At 53.6% G+C, this 19,718-nt stretch overlaps 1 protein-coding gene across 1 annotated transcript; it reads left to right on the top strand.

Annotated features, from left to right (window-relative positions):
- Positions 1-326: 326 nt before the first annotated feature.
- CTNS (cystinosin, lysosomal cystine transporter) lies at positions 327-19,584 on the top strand. The gene is made up of 13 exons (XM_007125472.4): positions 327-427; positions 1,854-2,109; positions 3,177-3,256; positions 7,213-7,291; positions 8,470-8,554; positions 12,574-12,677; positions 12,793-12,924; positions 13,633-13,732; positions 13,823-13,942; positions 15,014-15,184; positions 16,951-17,068; positions 17,329-17,443; positions 17,813-19,584. The coding sequence occupies exons 2-13, from the start codon at positions 2,063-2,065 to the stop codon at positions 17,859-17,861; spliced, it is 1,200 nt and encodes a 399-aa protein (XP_007125534.2). The 5' UTR covers positions 327-427; positions 1,854-2,062; the 3' UTR covers positions 17,862-19,584.
- Positions 19,585-19,718: the final 134 nt, after the last annotated feature.

Raw genomic sequence — 19,718 nt, 5'->3', positions numbered from 1 at the left:
TATAGGCGGAGCCGCGGTGGAAGGCGGAACCTAAGGGCCCCGCCGGGCAAGGCAGGGTTTGCGATGTGGCCCGAGGCTTCGGCCTTGCTCACCAAAGTGCCAATACCCCGAGTCTCGCTGGGGGATGCGAGAGCTTCTGTGACCCTAATAGTGACTTAACCCTCCCACATATCCGAGCCCCCATGCCTGCCAAGTTGCCTGAGCCCCTCCGCTCCTCCCCAGCCCCAATCTGTCTCGCTGAGACGCGGGAAAACTACAGCTCCCAGGGTGCATCGCGCCGAGACCTGTACTCCGCGGATCAGGTGGCTCGAGTCAGGTGACTTCTGGTCCGCCCCACATTAAGTCAAGCCGGCCGGAGGAAGCTGGTGCAGTCGGAAGCGTCTCCTGCGTCCCGTCTGGTCGGTCCCCTGAGGCTAGAGGACCTCAGGTGAGAGCCGACTCGGCCCCGGCAGCCTCCCCGCCTCATTTCCCAGGCGGAACCCGTGAGGCCTAGAGACTGGCACAGCAAGTCAGTTGGGCAGCCTGCCGCGCATCCAGCCTCCCTCAGCCGCGCCAGGGTTCCTTCCCCGGCCACTAGTCCCGGCCTCGAGGCACCGGACAGCCCCCGGGTTGAAGGGCTCGGGTGGTAGTGAGTGGAGGCAGGGGACACCGGGCTGCCGAGGTGGTGTGGGAGGCTCTATTCCAGTGCAGGTTAGCGTCCCTTCCCCGCGTTCTGCTTAGTTGCTGCCTGAATCTGGGTCGCAGAGTTTGCAGATTGCTTGGCAGAGGGGAGACACTGAGAGGACCACGTCAGGAACAACTTTTGGGGTGCTGAGCGCCGGGCTGGGCTACGGGGGAGTGGTCAGGACGAGACCCGGCCCCGCTCTCCGGGCCTTTAAAGCTGGAGGAAGGGAGGACTACTGGGCCCTGCCTTTTTCAACAATGTTGAGGAAAATTACAACCTAGGCTTTGTGAGAGCCTGCTAAGTGCCCTAGGCAACAATTGTATTTACTTGACATCATTGTTTCTCAACCTTGTTTTCTTACCAGCCCCTTCCCCTTGAAATTTTAATACTGCTGATAAAAGGACCACAAATCGTGCTTAATGTGTCATTTCATTTAAGTCCTATGATTTAGTTCCCACTGTCCCTGTTTTCACTTTAGGAAATTGAAGCTTGAGGAGGTTAAGCAGCACCCCAGAGTCACACAGCTAATAAATGGGGAGCTCAGGTTCAAACCTGTGCAGTCACTCTCCAGGGCACACATTCCTTGCCACTATCTGTTTTACTTCTCCAAGAGAAGAAGATCCAGGGAGTTCCAGGTTGTACAACAGGTGACAGGATTAACCGGATACCTGACCAAGTGGAGTTACCACAGGAAACCCCTGACCCCAGGTTGCCCCTGGGAGGGGATTGGGAGTGGGAGGCTTCTTGATGCAGGTGGCATCTGAGTGAGGCCTAGAATATATGAATAGAACTTACACAGGAAGAGCAGCATGCCAGACAGAGCCCATTGTGGTGAAATTCTCCATTTCTACCTCGTAGCATTCACAAGACACTAGTTTTTGTGTATAATTATAATTTTTAATATTTTATTTGTTTATGCACGCATGCATGCATGCTGTGCCAGGTCTTAGTTGCGGCACGCGGGAGCTTTAGTTGCGGCATGTGGACTCTTAGTTGCGGCATGCATGCGGAATCTAGTTCCCCTGCCAGGGATCAAACCCGGGCCCCCTGCATTGGGAGTGCGCAGTCTTACCCACTGGACCACTAGGGAAGTCCCTGTGTATAATTTTAACCTGATCTTTTTCAAACATTGTAATCGACCACATATCTCTGAAGTTCGTTATATCTGTCCTAATGTCTTTCCTCCAAGGTGTGTCAGCATCTGGGACCAGGGAACTTCTGCTGTCCAAGAGTTTGAGTTCCCCAGTCTACATTCAAATCCTGTGGAATGAGGGAGGAGCCGGTTAGGCCTGCTTCTGCGCCTGAGTTCTCAAGGAAAACCCAGACTCTGCCCTGGGGAACAAACTGAATCCTGAGCTTGAGGACATCAGCAAGTGTGAAGAGCAGAGAGTGGCAAGAATGAGAGGGGGGTCATTCCACATACACAGGAGAGCAATTTCCCGCAGGTCAGGGTACAGAAAGCAGAGGGGCAGAGAGCACAGGGATACAGCGCCAAGGGCAAGGCCCCCAGAGAGTGGGGAGATGGGTGCCGGCAGGTGGGAAAGCTCCTGAGATAAGACCCAATGATCGGAAGAGCTGCAGCAGGCAGAGAGGCCCCTGGAGGAGACGGAGGGGCAGTGGAGGTCAGGCAGGCTGAAGCAGTCAGGGAGACTTTTTCGAGGAAGGGGAGTAGCAGGAGGGTTCTTGAGGCCTTTTGGGGAAACTGAAACCAGAGAGGGGGCAGGGATGTTTCCACACGGACATGGCTCTCCGACAGTCTGCAGGAATCCCCAGAGGCTGTCACAGGTGGCGGGGCAGAGCACCGTACATTGAAGCAGCATGTGGAAGCCAAGTTACAGATATTTACGCTCACCTGCCCCTTCTTGACCCTTGGTTCACCTGTTGTACCTGGGGGTTATGGGTACGCAGCAACCCATCTCCTTCACTTAACCAGTGAGCTGCTACGGGTCTGATCTGGGTCTTGTCCCACACTGGGTCCCCTTTGTGAATGATCCCTGCCGGTCCCAGAGAAGTGACACTTGTCAAACAAAAAAGTCCTAATCAAGGGTCGGTTGGTGGCATTAACCCATAGACGCTTATCCCAGGACAGGAAATGAAGTTAATTTCCTTAAGGTTTATAGGTTCACAAAGTCAAATATCTGACCACAGTTTTAATATCTTCTGGAAAAAAGAACCCCCAGCCAATAAGGCTGCATTCTTTCTTTCTGTGTACTAGGTTGCACAAAGCAGTTGGAGAGGGAAAAATTCAGCATTTGTCCACTTCCTCAGGGTGGGACCTTACACAACCCACTTAGCCTCTCTGAGCCCATTTCCCCACATGTCAAAGAAAGATAAGTCCTCCCTGGGGTCCCCCTCTCCAAGCTGGTGATACAAAGCCCATTGAAGTCACAGGTGTGAAGTGAAAGTCCTTTATGAACTCTGTGCCATGGTTCCAGGTGGCTTATTGTCCACCTGTTGCTGAGCTGATCCAACTTTAACCTGAACTTCTCTTGCTGTTTGTTTTTCTTCCTAGTTCATTGAAATCGAGGAACATGATAAGGAGGTGGCTGGTTATTTTTATCCTTTTTCCCCTGAAGCTCATAGAGAAATGTGGTAAGTTTAGAATTGGATAAAGAGGGAAATGAAGTAAGTAGCCTGACTTGTTTGCCGCCAAAAGTTCAGGAACATCCAGATTGCATGTGTCTGCCTGCCCCTTGGCTAGGTGGGCACCCAGTGAGTGGAGCAGACCGAGGTCTGGAGTCCAAGAGTTTTACAGGGAGCCAGATGGTTCCACAGGTAATTAGCCTTCTGCCCCGGGGTCCCTATTCCCTTTTCTGTATCACCAACATCAAACTGTGGAGCTCTGAAAATCTGGGGTAATATCTGTAGAGAAGAGCTTGTGTTCCCACCCTGTGGACCTCACAGAGGGAGTTATGGGTCCTGGGAGATGTTGCAGAAGCAGGTGAGGTGGCCACCTTGTTGCACCTGGTTCTGCCAAGCCGTAGACACCTGAGGAGCCTGCCCGGCATCGCCTGGTACGATGAGAAAGCTCTTCCCTTAGACAGGGACCAAGGAACCAGGGTGAAGCAGGGCTAGGGGCCTTACAGAATTCAGGCTGGTTGTCAAAAAACACGTCAGGGTTTGTGCATCCTTGTGAGGCTTGACCTTCAGAGCAGGGCCCTTAGAGGCCTGTATCATTCCATCGATTCTCCACTGCCCAAACATTGCTGAAACTCTTTCCACGAAAAGCTGTGGAGAGCCTCCAAGGACACCAGGCCCATTCTTTTGATCATCTGGCTGTTGTCAAAAATCAAATACATCTTGGGAATTCCCTGGCAGTCCAGTGGTTAGGACTTGGTGCTTTCACTGCCAAGCGCCCAGGTTCAATCCCTGGTCAGGGAACTAAGATCCCACAAGCCTTGCAGTGCAGCCAAAAGCAAATCAAATACATCTTAAAACCCCCAACTAAAGTTTCCAAATTAACCTTATACAAACTATGCAAACCCTTGCCAAAGCTTCCTAAGAGCCACGCGCAGTGGGTCCACTGCTCCAATTATTTGGTCTCTTGAGTCTCTGAGAAAACACAGGTCATCTGATCAGCTCTTCCAGGTTTGTTAAACAATCAGTCATGTCACCTCGTCACACCTTGTGGGTAAGCAATTTCCGAGAAATAAGAGGTTTCTTCCAAGAAAGAAAGAACACCGTGGAGTCTGGTGTTCTTCCATACGAAGGCCAAAGCCCCACTCCAGACCTGCCGGATCATATTGTCTGGGACTAAGGCCTAAAAGTGTGTACATGACCCTTGGCCCGCTTTAAATAAAGCTCCACTAGTCATGCTAACGCATTGCCCTAGGAGAGAAGAACAAATCCAGCTGCCACCACTCGATTATACAGAGGGCTGACTTAGCCCAGAGAGGGTAGAAGTCTCTCCCAAACTTGTCTCTGCTTTCGGGAGTGGTAATAGAGGACCAATGATGAGCTCATTTGCCTTCAGGGTTTTTTGCCCCTGACTTCGTTGTGTGGAATCTTGAGGTGCTGCCACCTAGTGGCAAGGACCTGCGCTCTGCACCAGGCCGGCCTAGGTTTAAATCTTGCCTTTACCGTTTCTGAGCTGTGTGAGCAGGACACTTGCCCTCATGGGATTCTCCACTTTCTTCTATCCGAAATAGGGATCACGTTGCCCGTCTCTCACTGTTACAGTAATTAGAGGATGGGAGTTCACAGTACAGCAGAGTGGCTGGCGTGGGGTGGGAGGCATAGTGGGAGATGGGCCAATAAGGATTAGTTTTTAAAATGCAAAGACTCTCCTTGGGGGAACCTTCAGGTAGTCCCCCCAAGACTCATTTGTTTATTCGGGTGTGGTGTCCAGAGACTCCTGCCCTGGGGCAAACTTTAAAACATGCTTTCCCAGGATATGATATGATGCCAGCTTCCTAACTGCCTCCCATCTTGGGCTAAAAAATGTCCTGCAGGGTTTACATGATGATAAGAATAGTCACCAGCAATTATTTCGCACTCAGGCTGTGTGAAAATTGCATCGCAGACGTCATCACGCTTTATCTTCACAGTGCCCCGGGAGGGAGGTAGTGCTGTTCTCTCCATTTCACAGGTGAGGAAATGGAGGCTCAGTGAGGTTAAGTACCTTACTCTCGGTCACACAGCTAGGAAGTGACAGAGCCAGGAGGGAACTGTGTGACCCAAGAGGCCAGTCTCTCAGCTGCTGAGCGCTGCCATCTTCCTTGGGGCTAAGTGAGGGGAAGTGGTTGAACCCTGACCTGGTTCTCTCAGAGCTCACAACGTCCTCTTTTAAAATGCAAAGTCTGGAAGAGTTAAGGCCATGCGGATCTCCCACTCACCCTGACCACAGTCCCAGCAGAGCCCCAGGGACCCAGAATGTGGGTGGCTACCTGGCATCACTTTCATTATCCCTGTCCTGGACAGGGTCTTGCTTATCTGATGTGGTCCTCAGGCTCTAGGTAGAAAGTAACAACAGGGACCTTTAAGTCCTCCTTCTTCTAGCTGTGCAGCCCAGAACAGAGCCTTGGGCTGGTATGAGAGGGGTGAGTGTGAACAAGGAGGGGCAGAGCTGCCTCCAGGCCCCAAGGATACACCTAAGGAGGGGGTGGTGGGTGGGGACCATCCTGCTCTGCTCTGAGCAGCTTGGCCTCCCAAGGGCCAGGGTGGGGACTGCAACGGACTGTGGGAGTCAGCTTGGAGACGTGCAGGCACGGGCCAGAGCCTGCTCTGCATCCAGCTGCAGGCCAGCCTGGACAAGGTCACAGAGCCAGGCCCCGGAGTGCGAGTTTCAGGCTGGCAGTTTCCCTTGGAGGAGATGAGGTTACTCTCCACCCCGCCACCCCCCACCCCACCCCACCCCCCGCTCCCGCCGAGGTGTCCGGACAGAGGAAGAGAAACTACTAGGGAGGAGAACTGAGAAGGGGCTCAGACAGTGGAGGTTGAATTAGGGAACTTTTAAGTTTCCTTCCAACCTGAGCATCTAAAATTTCAGTTCTTCGTCTCTGCCTTTGAGGGGTCTGGGGAGACCTGGAGGGAGAGGGAGACCTGGGCCCCACCTGTAGCCACTACCCACACAAGGACCATCTTCATCAAACTGAGCACCTGCTTTCCCCTGTGGACCCCCTTCCCAGCCCAGTCTAGATTCACGATCACACCTTAGGCTGCGAAGGCCCTCAGGTGAGGGAGGTGAAGTAGACGCGTGCCTGGGGCATTGAGAACACCTGGGGCGCGGGGGCCGCCCAGAGAACACAGGAAGAGGTCAGAGAGAAGCTAACTCACTCCTGGTCTGTGGCCATGTTGCCCAGGAGTGTTTGGCTTCCCAAACCTGCTTCCTCCCTCCTCCCTCACCCCCGAGGCCCATCTGTCTACCTCCTGAGTTAGCATCTTAATGCCAAGAAGAAATCTCCCATAGTGAACTGTGTACTGTTCACCAGTCTCTCCCGCGTCGCCAGCAGATTCAGCCTCCGGAAGGGGGTCAATGAATGGGGTGAGCTGGGTTTGTACAGGAGCCCAAAGGCGGTTCTTTAGAAACAGGTTAGCTGGGCCCCAGGTGTCTCTCTGAGAGTACAGGAAGGGACAGGACCGGTTCTGCAGGGCCAATTTAGCTCCATGAACAGAGGAAACCATTGTGCTTTCCATCTGAAGAGGTGGTTTAAGCCCACGTGTTCCAGTCCCAGACTGTGGCTTGATTTCCTTTGGGCCAGTTGGGCCAAAAACTGGGACCAGTGTTTGGGCTCCATGGTTTCTATTTCTGGGTGACTCCTACGGACCCTCAGAGCTCATCGGTGGGAGAGGAGGAAGCTCCAGCATCTCCTGCTCAGGACTGTGTCTCCCTCTGTTTCTGGCAGCAGGAGGGGAAAGGGCATAACAAGGACATTTCCAGTCCCATCACTTACTTAGCCCCTCAGAATCTCAGCGTCTTTGCCCAGGGGGTAGAGGCTGTTATAAATCAGACTTCACAAGTTCAGGTGTCAGGGGCCCTCCTCCCAGCAGCTCCGGGGGCCTGAGTTCTCTGGCCTCATGACTCATGCCACTGATTTGGGTCGTTCCAGAGTCCACGGTCAACTTCTCTGTTCCTCCCACTGTGAAGCTGGAAAATGGAAGCTCCACCAACGTCAGCATCTCCCTCCCGTAAGTTCCCGGGCCCAGCTTTGTCCTCAGCCCAGCTCGTTCGCCCCACAGCTGGGTCAGGGCTGACCCCTGGCTCAGTCTGTTCATATTTTAAGTGTGATGCCCTTGCCTCTTGAAGACAAGCCAGGGAAAGAAAGACAGCGGCCCTGGGCTGCAGACCGAGGTCCCAAAGTCTCTCTCTCCCCAACCGCTGAATCCTTGCTTCCAGTGGGAGGAGGATGACACGTGAGCCTTTTCCCCAGCTGAGAAGAGTCCTTGAGTGACCAGCAGTTGATGCCAGACTTCCAAGTGGTCCTTTGCAAGGTTCGAAATATTTGAAGAGAGCCCTGAAGGTCGGGGGCAAGGAGCTGAGTCGCTTGGCGGTGCTTCTGAGATCACATCCAACTGCATTGGGTGGATCCCACTGTGCAGCGCTCCTGTCCAGCCTTGTCTGAGAGCCTCTCTAGCTGCCCTCTGCTGGTTCCCGCACGAGGGTGCCGACCTAGTCCAGACCGTGCCAGAGGACCTACCTCCTCTGGATCCTTCCCTGCTTTGCCCACCTCTTGCCTCCCAGCCATGAGGATTCCCCAAGATGAAGATCTGGAACCCTGTTATTTTTTTCTCTTTACCCTTCTCCCTTTTCCTCACCTCTCCTGGGACGTCTGATCTCAAACCAAAGCTTTGGGACCAAGGCTCCCTAACAGACCCACATTCCATCCCCAGATCCAGCCATTTCTGCACATCGACACCTTGTAAATCTGACACATCACCCCCTCAGCACAACCCTCCCCTCTGCAGAATCCTTAAGCGGCTTTCCACCGCCTTTCAATTTAACTCCAGGCCTCTAAGCCCAGACTCGAGGTCCCTATGGGCTGCTCCCACTCAGACATACCTCACTGCTTTCTGGGGATGCTGCTGCCTGCTACCTGACCCTTCTCAGAAGCCTTTCCCACCAGAGCAGATGCCATGGTCCTGTCGGCCTCTGGACACCTCCTGTGGCACTCACAGCCAGTTTCCCACCTTCTCGTGTTCTCACTGGCCACAGGGACCCCACCTCTCAACCCCCCAGGGCCAAGCACATAGCAGTGCCTCACCCTAATTGCTTGAGAAATGACAGGCCTGCTGTGAAATCCAGAGGGCTGGTTGAGATCTCACAGAGTACAACTTCTCAGCAGTAACCAGACTCTTGTCCTCCACAGGCATCCTTTAAATGCAACCTTGGTGATCACTTTTGAAATCACATTTCGTTCAAAAAACGTTACTATCCTTCAGCTCCCTGATGAAGTAAGTAATGAATCATAACTAATGGGCAGAAAACTACTGGATAACAAAACACATTTTAACTAAGTGCTTGTGTAAATAGGCCACCTTGTTTTTATACCGTGGGCTGCCCCTGTCCTATTATTATAGAAATCTCAGATTTGGGCTTTGTTAGTCTCCTTGAGGATGGACGTTTTATGCTATGTAGTTGGAATTAGGAAGGTGATGGTAAGAAATCTGAGGCAGAAATGGTTCTGAGAATGTAGAAGAAATTCTTAAGATGGTTTTTTAAGACATTGCTGCTCAAAGAGCATCCACAGACTAGGAGCATTGTCTCTGCTTTAAAATCTTTTCTTTTCTTTTTAATTGAAGTATAGTTGATTTACAATGTTATATTAGTTTCAGGTGTACAGCAAAGTGATTCAGTTATACATACACATATGTATATATATTCTTTTATATATTCTTTTTCAGATTCTTTCCCCTTATAGGTTATTACAAAATATTGAATGTAATTCCCTGTGTTACACAGTAGGTCCTTGTTGGTTATCTATTTTATATATAATAGTGTGTATATGTTAATCCCAAACTCCTAATTTATCCCTCCCCGCTAAAACTTTTTAGAAATGCCCTATCTCAGACCTACTGATTAAAAATCTGCATATCAGCAAGATTCCCCAGATGATTTGGGTCCACATTAAAGTTTGCAAAGCACTGTTCTGAGATCCCATTGGATGAGTGTTATTTCCAAAAATCAGTGCCAGAGGCTGTCTGATATAATAGTGATGACTATTTATAGTCTTTATACATTTATCTGTTAATACATACCCTGCTTCCACCTTACCAAGGTTTTGAGCCAATTACCAATCAACCTGATTTTAAAACAAATCAGTAGGGGGAAAAAAGAAACCAGCCAAATGAATACAGCGATGAAATTGATAGCCGTGAGGCTCAGCATGAGGCCCTGTGTGGTCGAAGAAATGAGCTGCACATCAGCTCCGAGCCCCCCAGCAAGCAAACAGTATTGACTCGTGATCAGATAAAGAGCGTCTACCTAAAGGACCTGAGTGAGAGGGGAGTCTCATCTCATAGACAGGGCCATTTCCCACAACTTCCCCCTCCTGCCCCGGGATATGAGGCCTGCTGCAGGGTAAGAGAAGCCGTTGGTTCTAAGAGCAGGTTGTGGTACTTAGCCCTCAGAGGTCTGGCTTGATCCACAGATCAAATTTAGACTCTGAGGAATGGACACTGATCACTTAGTTTAAGGGCCAGACATCTAAGGGAAAGATTAATCTTTTAAAAATAAGTGAAAGTCAAGCATAACATTAAGCCAAAAAAAAAAAAAAAAAGCCTGGACTGTATTATTCTTTGTGTGTAAAGTGCAAACACAGACAAAGCAAATCTATGGTGTTAGAAGAGTGGTTTCCCAACCAGTCTGCAAGGCAGAAATAGAGACACACATGTAGAGAACAAACATATGGACACCAAGGGGGGAAAGCGGGGGCGGGGGTGGGGGGATGAATTGGGATTGACATGTACACACTAATATGTATAAAATAGATAACTAATAAGAACCTGCTGTACAAATAAATAAATAAAATACTTCTATAGTAAAAAAAAAAAAAATAGTAGTTTCCTTTTGGGATCAGCGGTGACCAAAAGGGAACAGAACACAGCTTCTGGGGTCTGGAAATGTTCCATTTCTTGATCTGGGTGCTGGGTGCACTTTTCTGCACCTACGTTATAGTTCAATTTTTTTTTAAGAATTTTATTTAATTTTATTTATTTATTTTTTTATTTATGGCTGCGTTGGGTCTTCGTTGCTGTGCACGGGCTTTCCCTAATTGTGGCGAGCGGAGGCTACTCTTCGTTGTGGTGTGCGGGCTTCTCATTGCGGTGGCTTCTCTTGTTGTGGAGCACGGGCTCGAGGCACGCAGGCTTCAGTAGTTGTGACGCGCGGGCTCTAGAGCGCGGGCTCAGTACTTGCAGTGAACAGGCTTAGTTGCTCCGTGGCATCTGGGATCTTCCCGGACCAGGGTTCGAACGCGTGTCCCCCATGTTAGCAGGTTCTTAACCACTGCGCCACCAGGGAAGTCCCTAGTTCAATTTTTTTTATTTTTATTTTTTTTAGCATAATGGTGGCAGATCCGTTTGTAGAATGACCTATCTGGGCACCAACCCACTCTTCCAGGCTCATGCCTCCCTGACCCATCCCTTTCTCTAACTACTCCTGTCTACTCCCTGTGCCTTTGGAAACCACTGGGTAGAACTTGGGGGTCAGGCAGGTGGTCTAGGAGCCTGCCCTGGGAACCACAAGTGAAGTACATCACCCCGACACATCTCAGTTTCCTCATCTGTGGACAGAAGGTTAATAATGTCTCCTTGACAGGGCTGTGAGGATTAAAAGCAGTAGCAAGTATGAAATGTCTAGGATTGCAGCTGGCACATAGAAAGAAAGCACTCAGAAAAAAGATAGCAATAAATTTTGCTGTGGACCTAAAACTGCTCTAAAAGATAAAGTTTATTGAATAAAAAAATTAAAAGCAGGACTTCCCTGGTGGCGCAGTGGTTAGGAATCCACCTGCCAATGCAGGGGACATGGGTTCGAGCCCTGGTCCGGGAAGATCCCACATGCCACGGAGCAACTAAGCCCATGCGCCACAACTACCGAGCCTGCGCTCTAGAGCCCATGAGCCACAACTGCTGAGCCCACGTGCCACAACTGCTGAAGCCTGCACGCCTAGAACCCGTGCTGTGCAACAAGAGAAGCCACCACAATGAGAAGCCCGTCGACACAACTAGAGAAAGCCCACGTGCAGCAACGAAGACCCAACGCAGGCAAAAGTAAAAATTAATTAAAAGCAATTGTTATGATTTCATTCTGCCTTGTATCGGTTAATTTCCAATTGGAAGATTTTCCTCTTACCTAGTTCTAGAAGGGACCTGGTGGCCACTTAGAAATACGCAAACAACAGTTGCCAGGAAAATCTGCTAAAAATAAGAACAAATGAGGATGGGAAAGTAAAAGAGCCAAGAGTAGTACGTGTCAAGAAGATGTAGCTCACAAGACATTGGCCACGAATTGGATCCCAGGCTTTGCTGCAGCCACTTACACCATTTCAATTGTCCTGCCAAAGCCCCCTGATTTCTGGGGATAAGAGCAGAAAGACAGTGTTCAAGGGTCCCTGAAGAAGCCACTGCAATCCAGTGAGCCTCATCCTCACGGTGCCCACAACATGGGTGGAAGGCGGCGCCTGAAGCATCATCCAGGGAACAAAGAGATGGGGGCAGGGGGACAGTGTGGTTCAGTAAAGGTATCTTCCCACTCCCTGCTGCACTCGGGATTTGACAGCGTCAGGAAGCATGATTGGGAGGTCAGAAGTTGCAGGTAGGCCTCCAAATACTGTTTCTTGGAGCAGAGCTTTCGATGAATATTGGGCAGAAATGAGGGTAAGGATGTTCTCCCTGCCGGGCGTCTGGTGTGTGCACCTCTTCTGATTTGTCTCTTGGCAGCCAGGCTGGGCGTGGGGCAGACATCCCTCTGTGGATCTGGAAGAGCCGTCCGTAGTAATGGAAGTAGAGTTAATAGCAGTCATCGTAGGGTAGTAGTGATGGTAAACACTTCACAGCTTGCTGCGTGTCAGGCTCGGTGCCGTAAGCTTTATGGACATTATTATGTTGTTCAGAGCCACCCTGTAAGGTAGACACTTGTGTTATCCCCTTTTACAGATAAGCAAACCGAGATCAGAGCTCAAATAACTTGCCCGAGATCGAATGGCTAGTGAGATGAAGAGGGCCCTCCTACCATCCCTCAGAGATAAGCCAGGGGAGGGCCTGAGGGCAGGGCCCTCCTGCTCAGAAAGTCTGACACTGATGTATGGGGGTTCCAGCTGGCTGATTAGTCCAACATTTCTCCCTCCTGTTAGGAAGCTCCTAGAAGGCCGGGGCTGTGTGTGACCTGTCCCTCCATTCCCTAGTGCATGGCCTGGAGCTGGGGTCCCAATAACTGCGGGGCGCTGGACCTGATTCAGTTTTCCTAACAGGTTGTGGTCCCTCCCGGCGTGACAGATTCTTCTTTTCAAGTGACGTCTCAAAACGTTGGACAAGTTACCACTTACCTGCACGGAAATCACTCCAACCAGACCAGGTGGGCCGGCCTCCGCCCGTGTGGGCCCTAAATGATGAGAAGGGGGATGGTGCTGGCACGCGGTTTCCTCCAGAAGTCCAGCCCCAGCTCATCCTGGTCCCCACGTTCTCTCCAGCCCAAGGATACGCTTCTCCGTGATCCACAGCAATGTCGTCAGCATCATAAACCAGGTGATCGGCTGGATCTACTTTGTGGCCTGGTCCATCTCCTTCTACCCGCAGGTGATCACCAACTGGAGGCGGAAAAGGTAACCCATGGAGCTTCACGTGCAGCTTCACCTGGGGCCGGTAGGATGGGCATATTCCAACGAGGCTGTGGGCAGCCTGGGTTCTGACTTACCCCTCTGCTCTTCTTTCTTCCTGTCCTTTCTTAAAAGTGGTCTGATGTGAACGTTCTAAGCGCCTGTGTAGGACTTGCAGTGCTGGGCATTTGGTCTCTTGTGCAATTCAGCCCCTCCCTGCGAAAGCAACAAAATGGGGCTTCTCAGTTGAAGTGGAGAAGGGGCTGGGTGGGAGGAGCCCACCTGAATCTGCTGGGCTCCTGGTCCACGGAGCCCTGGAGGAAATAGTGTCAAGTAGTGCCCCAGTGCAGGAGCTGGATCCTTCGGCCTCGGAGACGAAAGCCGGCCCACCTTGATTTTAAAGACAAGGGCCCAGGCGTCATGCACCAAGGACACCTAGGCCACCAAGGAACGTGGGCCTCTGAGGGGCTGCTGAGCTGGGAACCAGGGAGGGAGGCGCTTCCTCTCTGCAGGAAGCCTCCAGACAATCCCGGGAGGGTGGGGTTCGGTGGCATTGGGGGTGGCATGGGAAGGGACCTGAGGACTGTGCTCTCCTTGAGGGAGCCAGGCCCTCCTTCCTGTGTGCTGGGAGCTCTGTCCCCTCCAGCCCCCGGCGGCCCCCAGTCTCACCCCCTGCTCTGCTTTGTCTCCCCGTCCCCCCGCCCCCCTCCTCAGTGTCGTGGGTCTGAGCTTTGACTTCGTGGCCCTGAACCTGATGGGCTTCGTGGCCTACAGCGTGTTCAACATCGGCCTCCTCTGGGTGCCCTCCATCAAGGTACGGCCGTGCTCACCCCCGCAGCCCAATCCAAGCTGTCCGGTGGTCTGGCCATCCCTCACCCCCCAGCTTCTCCCCACTCCCAAACAGGAGCAGTTTCTCCTCAAATACCCCAATGGCGTGAACCCCGTGGACAGTAATGACGTCTTCTTCAGCCTGCACGCGGTCGCCCTCACCCTGGTTATCATGGTGCAGTGCTTCCTGTACGAGGTGAGCAGTGACCCTGGCACCCGCCGCAGCCTGCGCTGCCCAGGCCAACACCCGGCAGCACCTGCTTCCCATACCTGCCGTTTCACAGGAGACATGGAAACCCCCAGAAGGGAAATGTGTCCGTTCACTCACATGTGCTGGCCTATTATCCAGACCCCATGCTGGGCACACGGAACACGCCGTGAGCCCAAGTCCTCAGGCCGCCCAGGTCCGGGGTGAGGGACACAGAGGGAGGCAGTGGTGACGCAGCAGGCTGAGAGCTGCGTGGCCAGGGAGAGCACAGGTAGCTCGTGGGCCCCACGACTCAGCCAGGGAGGAGGGGGAGAGAGGGCACTGAGTTGTGGTCCATGGGATGAGTGAAGTTCCCATGGCGATGGGGAAGAGGGCCAGGGTGGGGCACCCCAGCCGGCGGACAGAACTATGAAGGCCAGGGAGCAGCGAGAGGGGCCGTGAGCAGATGGGGGTGGCCGGGGTGGCAGTGGGGGGAGTGGGAGAGGTCCTGGGGGGCTCTGGAGGCCAGGCTGAGGAGCCCGGGCACAGCTGTGTTGCCGGAGGGCCGTCTGCTGTCTCAGCAGGGAAGCACGTCGTTAGTTAGTGCGTATTTCAGGGCATCGCTGATGCTACTGTTTCCTTTCACTTCCCTGTGGGTGCACCACTTCCCTTGGGGAATTCTCTTCCCACACACAAGGCCGGCCAGAGCTGCTTGGCCCCCACCTTCAGGAATCTTCTAGGTTTTCTTACCCTTTGCTGAGAAGGTTAGACGAGGGAGGCCTGCTTTTGGGAAGGAGATTCCAGAGCCAGTCAGGCTCCCTTGGGTCGTGGAAGGAGCCTGGGCCGAGATGAGGTGCCAGGCCTCATGGGTACCTCATGGACATGGGGGCCATGTCCCCAGCAGCCTTCACTCCTGGTAGGATCTGAGAGGGGCCCCGCTCTGCAACATGGGAGCAAGAAGCAAACGGGCTCTGCAAGTCCAAGAGGATGGAACCAGAGACCCTGACGGTGACAAGGTGCAGTTGGTGCTGGGCTCTCTGTACCCCACCCATCCCTTCCCCTTCCCTGTCTCATCCTCAGCGAGGCAGCCAGCGGGTGTCCTGGCTGGCCGTCAGCTTCCTCGTGCTCTCCTGGCTCTTCACACTCATCGCCCTGATCATGGCCGCAGTCAGGGCCACCACGTGGCTGCAGTTTCTCTTCTTCTTCTCCTACATCAAGCTGGCAGTGACGCTGGTCAAGTATTTTCCACAGGTACCTCCAGGGTCTGCCCACCTTTTGCACAGGTACCTCCAGGGTCTGGCCGTTAGCGTGAGAAGGATGAGACGCAGACCCTGGACCTGGCTCCCTTGGGGCAGCTTCTGGCCAGGGTGAGATGTGGATGGAAAGCTACAGGGAGGAGGCCGGCAAGCCCAGCAGGAGCGGGGCCTCACAGAAAACCAGCTGTGACCAGTACCTGCTCTTCCCAGCGGCCGGGAATCCCACGGGGCAGTCAGTGACTCACGCTCAGCTCTGAGAGTCAAGGGTTGTGCAGGTCACCCCCATCTCCCTCCAGCCCCACCTTTCCAATGACTTCACCTTTGCCCCCCACCCTACCACCGCCACCCATTACCACCAATTGATGACCCTGACGAGCCACAGCAGGGTACCAGGAAGATGAGGTGGGAGGGGAGAGCCCACCACCATTCAGGGTCCTCATTGTAAGCCCTCAGCACCCTCCCTCGAGTACTCAAACAGTCCTATTCAGAGCTCGGTCAGACACAGCTTAAGCGTCAAACACAGCTTGCCTCACAGGCGGAATGGCCCTGGAGAGGGTCAGGTGTAGAAGAACTGCCAACTGCAGGCTGAATCTAGGCCCTCGCGTTTAACTCGCCTTCCCAGCACAGGGAACCTTGTGTTCCATGGGCCCAGGAAGGAGAGCATTTTGGCCAGAGTCAGGGCCAGTACCCTGGAGGGCAGGGAAACAGAGCCATCCGCTTAAGGATGAGCAGGACTCAGTTGTGTGGACAAGAGAGATGGGGCACTCCAGGCCGGGGCAGCCTGCACAAAGGCACAGGCAGAGAAGACCTTGCCAGCGGAGCACTGAAGCTAGGAAGGCGGGGCCAGGTCCCAGGGCACTTGGGAAGGCGGCTTCAGAGTCGGGGGAAGGCTTTGGGGGAAGTGGGGCCTCAGTCCCTGAGTGTGGGAAGGTTTGGGCCTGGGAAACCTGGGAGGCAGGAGCCCCAGTTAGAGATGTTTGGAACCGTCCAGGACTGGAGAGGTGGCGGCAAATACAGAAGAGGGGGGGAGAGGGCAAAGAAGGGGAACTGACAGGTGGCTAACTGGGAGAAGACCACTACAGACGCCAAGCCGTCCCCCCACGTGGTGGGAAGGGAGGTCAACGGTCAGAGAAGCCCAGAGGGCACTGGCAGCGGGAAGAGGGGCGATGTGCAAGTGGGTTGGACCTGGGAAGCCCGAGCTGGAGGCCCTAGAGCCCAGCCAGGGCTGAGGAGGGAGTTAAGTCCACTCTGCAGATGGGGAGACTGAGGCTGGGAGAACTCAAGTAACTCTCCCAGGGTAACGTAGCTCCTCCAGTGGCGGAGCTGGGATTCCAAACCAGGCCATCGGACTCCCAGGCCATGTTCATAAGCACAACATGAATTCAGTCCAGGCTGAGTTTGGGGAGATTCTCCATTTGAAGGTGAGTAGAAAAATCAGAGTTGCTGGAAAGCCAGGATAGGGAGGGCTGAAGAAGATGGGGAGGCAGCAGCTCCCCATCCCTGTGCCAGAGTTTGGGAGGTGCGAGGGAAGGAGGAGGAGGGCTCTGTTTGCTGAGCACACAGATGAGACCCCAGGACCCGCCCAAACCGTGCCCTCAGCCGAGGCTTGTCGGAGCCCAAAGGTCATTGTGTTTTTGGAGCTGAGGTCCAAGCGCGTGAGTGGGAGGAATGAGAGCCGCTCTTGTCTGGAGCGGCGGTCACGAGGTGCAGGAGGCCGCCACTCAGCCCCCTCACCGCCCTCCATCTGTCTGTCTGGCCCAGGCCTACTTGAACTTTTACTACAAAAGCACCGAGGGCTGGAGCATTGGCAACGTGCTTCTGGACTTCACTGGGGGCAGCTTCAGCCTCCTGCAGATGTTCCTCCAGTCCTACAACAACGGTGAGTCAGCCGGCAGGGCTAGAGGCACAGGGCGGGGCCAGGCTTCCTGGAAACCACCCCTCCCCTACTCAGGGAATCCTAGCCAGTCCCAGCCCCCAAGGTGAGGCTCACCTCCGGGGCTTTGGCAGCTAGAGGATTTGTGGTTTCCTGGGCAGATGAGCACCCCTGCCCGCCCCCCCCGCAGCCCCACGTGCTCCAGCTGCTTCAGGAGCTGCCAACCTAAAACCAAAACCAATCCCATCCCTTCTGGCTGCTAACAGACCAGTGGACGCTGATCTTTGGAGACCCAACCAAGTTTGGCCTCGGCATCTTCTCCATCTTCTTCGATGTTGTCTTCTTCATCCAGCATTTCTACTTGTACAGAAAGAAACCAGGGTATGACCAGCTGAACTAGCTCCCGGGGACCCAGCGGGAACAGCCCAGGCCCTGGGGCCCTGGTGGGCAAGGTTCCACCAGGAAGGCTGAAGAAGCCGTCTGGAGTGCTGGGCTGGCTCCATGTGGAGAAGCACTGTCTTCCTCAGGGCCAAACTCCTTAAACTTGAACCAGCCTGCCTTCGTCCAGGACTCTTCCAGGCCAAGGAGGAACCTACCTCTGGGATAGGCACCTGACTGTGTGCCGAGATTAACGGCCAGACCACTGGCGGCCCCTCCCAGACTCCCCAGAGGTCTCAGCCCCTCCCAGGCCTTGCTGGCCAGGCATCTGGCCCTCCTGCATCTTGATGCTGCATCTCTATTTTCTTCAAGGCTTCGGGCAGCACACAGGGCTTCTGGCAGCCGTCCCAGGCAGGACTGAGCACTGAGCTTGAAGCCAAAGGCCTGGCCCCAAGCAACCAGTGTTTCTGGGAGCAGCTTGAAGGACTGACCTTGCAGCTGGGAGAGCCAAGGGTGCTTTGCTGCCACTGCTGTCTTCAGAGACCAAGCAGCCAGGTGCCGTGACCAATAGACCCGAGGTGCTGGTGCTGGTGGCAGGGGGGCTAGGACTTTGGGGTTAGGCCTTGGGGTCCCTCCTCTGAAGGCCGCATTCTCTGAGCACTCACTGTCCTGACACTCATTCTACATAAATCCACTTCCACGACTGCAATCACAGGTGGCCCAGGCCAGGCTCTGGTAAAGAAACAGTATTTCTGAGCCTTGAGGTACCCAACAGATTGGTTCAGAACCGGGCTCACATCCAATACTCTCTGGATCCTTATCACACTAACGACCCTTTTGGATTTTTCAGAGGGATGTTTTGGAAGTGAGTGGCTTACTTTCTTTTGCTTCTGCCTATCTCCACTTACCCATAGTCAGGCCCCAAGCCCCTCCAACTGCTCCTTACCCTGAGTCTGGAGTACAGGACACACACACACACCAGTCTGTGCCTTAGACGCCTGTTAGACTTGCCAGGTGGTGAAAACAGCTCCCCTGACGGGGAGGCCAGGCCCCCTTCCCTCCCCAGACCCCTACCTGAGACTCACCAATTTGTGGCTGTTCAGGAGCCTCAGATAAGGACTTAAGACCATCTCACACAATCCTTATGGGCCCAACCTGATCCCAAAGCCCCTCCTTTCCCACTCCAAGCAGTTGTCCTTCCTTTGGAGGAGGAGAGGGTCCCAGGACGTGCCTTGTACATGCCATGAGCTTGTCAATCCACTCTCATAGTTGTTAACCATGAGATCAACATGAAGGGCTTCTGTCCTTAATTAAACCTGATTCATTTCCTCCGCACACTGAGCATTTGCCAGATGCAGGAGGCAGGGGTGTTGGCTTCAGAACCAAGTCCTTGGGGCTTAGGGAGACAGCCTCAGTCACTCGTGTAAGGAAATGCGTTGGGATTTCGAAGTTCGCTGATTCCAAGGTGGCTGCGTGCCTACCCAGCATTTCATCAGGGGAGCTCTGCTGGGTGGCACAAGATGCCTACCTGCTCAGGGCCAGGTAGGTCCCACAGGGACACTGTCTGCGTTACCAAGGGCATGGCACTCAGGCTGTGGTTGTGAGCACGGGCTGGATGAGGTCTTTAAGGGCACGTGGGGGAAGGGTGGGGGAGAAGTCTTCCAGATCCTCTAGCCAGGTATAAGTATCAAAGAACTTAGGATCTTGTTTCCCTAAAGCAGAAACTGCAGCTTGACCAAGCCCATACACCTGTTTTATTTGGGCCACCCAGTCTGTGATTGGGTACCACACTTTAAAGGTGGGAGATTGCAAAAATCTGACTTTGGCGGTGCTAGGTGGGTCCATAAGCGGCAACAATTCCCAGAGCTGGTAATGCAGCCAGTGCTGGGCCAAGCAAAGGCCTCAGTGCTCCCCAGCTCCCCCCTATCTCCTCAGATCACAGCCCCTGGAAACATTTGGGGCTGCATCCCTGGCTGTGCTAAACTGAATGCTCTTAAGAGTCTTAGGGGGTGGATGTTCTCCCTTTGTGTCCATGAGGTCCCTCCCCAGTGGGAGCTGAGGCTAGGTTACACGAGGGAAGTTGGGGGTTCCTGGCCCAGTTCCAGTGAAGGTACTCCCAGACACTCCCATGCGGGCGGCCCTGGGCAAGCACAGCATCAGCGGCCTTGGGGATAGTTGGGCTTTGTCCAGAGCAGCAGGGGCCAAGTCAGCCAGCCTTACAACCAAAGCTCTCTCACAATTCACCCCCAAATATCCCTACCTCATGTCTCAGCAAAGA

Source organism: Physeter macrocephalus, chromosome 14 (assembly GCF_002837175.3).
Source record: "Physeter macrocephalus isolate SW-GA chromosome 14, ASM283717v5, whole genome shotgun sequence".
NCBI lineage: Eukaryota > Metazoa > Chordata > Mammalia > Artiodactyla > Physeteridae > Physeter > Physeter macrocephalus.
The sequence above is the reverse complement of the archived record's forward strand: the minus strand, read 5'-3'. Positions and strand labels throughout refer to the sequence as shown.